Here is a 3,368-nt window from a genome sequence, read left to right as displayed (position 1 = left end):
ATGAAGGTTGACATGGACAAGGCAGAAACTAGGCCAAGGCAGTGCGCGGGCGGCAGCGGCGCCGGGCGTGTGCGGAAAAATCATGGCAGCGGGTTGCGGGCAAGACATTGGCGCGGAGCAATGTCAAAGTGAGCTAAGGCTTGGCACAAAGCAGGCCTTGGGCGAAATTCAGCTGGCTAAGTTAGGATGGCACATGCAATGCACATGGAAGGCAGTTTTGGCAGTTACCTTGTCTTAACTTCTTTGTCCCATGATCTGATCATGCTTGTTCCATTATCCATTTCGTGTATATTGTGTCCTAAGTAGTTGGGGATGTCAACTACATGTTAGGAACAAGATTTAAACTTAGCCCGACAAGTGGCAAAAGCTGTAGACGACAAGTGTCATGTGCTGTCAAGTTTAAGGGCTGCCTATGTTCTATAAATAGGGCCTTTGGACTTAGTCAGATTGATGTGGGTAATTTCGTGTGAAATTATAAGTGGGAAACAAGAGTGAAACGTGAGGGTTTCAAAGTGTTTCAAAGGGGACTAAGGCTAGGCTTGGGCAGGTCTTAGTGTTGGCCAAGAACGACTTATGTTCTTTGCCAAAAGTGGGCTGTGAGCGGATTGTGTTCATAGCAAAGTGAGGGTCCTTTGTATGTTTTCGAAATTGATACAAGGGTTGGGAATTTTCCCGTATTGGCTTTGTGTTCTTACTTAATTTCTGATTTGCTGCCTAAAAATTCGTTAAGGCCAAACTTGCTGAAATTTGGCTAAGTGTTAAGGAAGGCTGAGTCAAGTGCGGAACTTGACTGCCGCGCGGGTGTGACTTTGGACTGACCAAAAACGCCCCCGTGACAACAACCATCAAAGAAATTCCACCCTATTAAAGAGCTGAAAGGTTTCTTTGTTTCTCGCACTGAAAACTGAACCATCAGCATGACAAACATGCTCCGGATATGTTTACTTTACCTCAAGTAATGGCACGGGATATAGACCTCGGTAGTCTGTACCACAAAAACACTAAACTTAAATGAAATCATCAATTCCAGATTTCCCACCCAGCAAACCTTCCCAATAAACATTGATATCTTGGGTCAACCCTCCAAATAGAACTCTAATGACCATCTATAATCATATATCCAAGCTGCACCTAAACTTGGAAACTTTATCTACTTATGCACAAACCACTTTAACAAACACCTCTCCTCACCAGGCAAAAGAGGAACTTAACTATTATACTTGTAGCAGCAAACCAGAGTAACTAAGGAAGAGAACAATTTTCAGGGTCATACTTTCTGATGTCTCCGCAGCTTTTCTGGAGAACTTGCCCTTTATCTCTTCGCGATCTCCAGTGGGAGTGTATCCCAAACGCTTGCTGGATATTGTTATCACTCCAGGTTCAACTTCCTGTTCTGGTATCTCGCACTTACCATTAAAAGGTTTCATGTAACAGAACCTAGAGTATGTCGAACAAGATTCACAGAACAAACTTAGTGAATATGTGGCAAATACAATTGACAAAGAACTTAGTGAAAAGTCATTATACATGAGAAAACAAGAGACACCAACAACAGCAAAAAAGAGTTAACTATTAAAATGATACTGAGCAAACAGGTAGAAGCTGACTGCAGAGTACATGACCATAATACACTTCGTCTTGCAATAAATCAGTTCTTCTATAAAGTCCGTTTTCCGTATCCTTCAAATTTGACATTTGGCCGTATAATCAGTGAAGCAGCATATTATCTGTGAATTCCAGATTCTTTATTCCTGGATAATAATTATGCGATGAGAAAGAGGACTTAATTTTTCAGAACTAAAGCAGCCTCTATATCAGATTACTCATGGATGTAAATCCGTGGTACCTACCATTAACTTGGCTCCTAGGATTAGTTAGAGGAGTCATGTTTATGTTAAATCTAACAAACATCTGTCCAGAAGTAGTCTCTGTTAAACTGTGTTTGAATGGCTTCATCTTGTAATACCGGAACTTGTACATACTTTAGCAACTTGAACATCCTTTTATTTAGAGCTCGAATATAAAGTTGAGACTTCAGTATTATTATTTTTTAAACGTGGAGCCTATAGTACTAACTTTATGAGCCAAATTCCTTGATATAAACTTGTTGAGCTTGATTTCACTGGTTGGAATTTACAGAGGGCCATTTTGGTATAGATCGGGACCATTTGCTAGTATGAGTTCTCAAATTTTTCTAATTCCAGAAATGGTATCCTTAGCGTTAACTTCTCAAACTTAAATTTCTTCATAGTACAGCTTCAGTTATTTATTTTAAGTTAGCAACACACTTGCGTACAGCTTCAACCAAATTTTTCTAATTCCAAAAAGTGGTATCTTAGTGTTAACTTCTCAAACTTAAATTTCTTCATAGTACAGCTTCAGTTATTTTTTATGGATGATGATGAGACTCAACCGCCAAATTTCTACCTACTTCTACCTACTCCAATACCATCTGATACCCTATTGAAGGGTGTAAACTGTCTAATTCAAAAGTTTTGTTAGAGTGCGAACACTTTTATTTACTTTTAGAAGACGTATGCTACCACTCGGATTTAAGATCTGCAATAGTCTTGATTTACAGAGCAAATGTATCCGATTGTATTGTTCAAGGGTTTTAAACTATCAGAAGACTTCTGAAAATTATGATCACATGGAAACATTCTTTACAAGAGAACAATTCAGTGCTTGGGGTGAGAGAAAGACCCCGACATATGAGAACATCAATTGTGGATAAGACTTCTAGGATTTATTTTGGATAAATCAAGTTAAGATTCTTAGAGAGACGCTAGTTTTAAAAGTGAAAAGTTCAAAAATGTAGCAAGGTCCGTGGGGCTTGAAGCGATAAGTGAGAAGGTAAATGCCGATATTAATCCAACTCCTCAAAGTTGAAACCCAAATAACCGACCACCTTTTCTTTGGATCACTTTGCGCGTCATTGTTTGAAGTGCACATTTCTCCAAAGTATTCACCCATGACGCTACAACCCCTCGCTTCACATTGCTTCATCGCTCTAAGCGATAAAGCCATAGCTTTTAGCAACACTGCTAGAGAAGCTCTATTTTAGGTCATATTACTCAAGTTAGTTGGGGGAAGTCAGAAAAGACTCTTACCACTGAAGTGGTAAACTCTTGCTGTTGAAGCCATGGCTCAACATTCTCCACTTTCTGCATTTGTCACACTGCACCCACTCGTGGTCAGGTTTGTAGACACCGGTACCCGCCTTCTGTAAGAGAGGAAAAACCCTGTTAAAAATTGGTGAGAATGTCATCTTTGCAAAAAATGAACCATGAACTTTACACCTAAAAAATGCAATAGAAAGGCTACAGAAAAGCTAAAAAGAGATATAGAGACCCCTTCTCCAACTGCTT

At 39.6% G+C, this 3,368-nt stretch overlaps 1 protein-coding gene across 1 annotated transcript; it reads right to left on the bottom strand.

The window, feature by feature from the left end:
• Positions 1-14: 14 nt before the first annotated feature.
• On the bottom strand, positions 15-3,299 carry LOC109221811 (the record flags this gene model as incomplete). Its single annotated transcript, XM_019386252.1, has 2 exons — positions 15-1,437; positions 3,111-3,299. Coding segments are annotated over 2 exons (412 nt in total), but the record flags the coding sequence as incomplete, so codon positions are not given.
• Between the last annotated feature and the right edge of the window lie 69 nt (positions 3,300-3,368).

The sequence above is a fragment of the Nicotiana attenuata genome, unplaced genomic scaffold, assembly GCF_001879085.1.
Source record: "Nicotiana attenuata strain UT unplaced genomic scaffold, NIATTr2, whole genome shotgun sequence".
Lineage (NCBI taxonomy): Eukaryota > Viridiplantae > Streptophyta > Magnoliopsida > Solanales > Solanaceae > Nicotiana > Nicotiana attenuata.
Note: the sequence above shows the minus strand (reverse complement) of the source record. Positions and strands in the feature narration are given on the sequence as shown.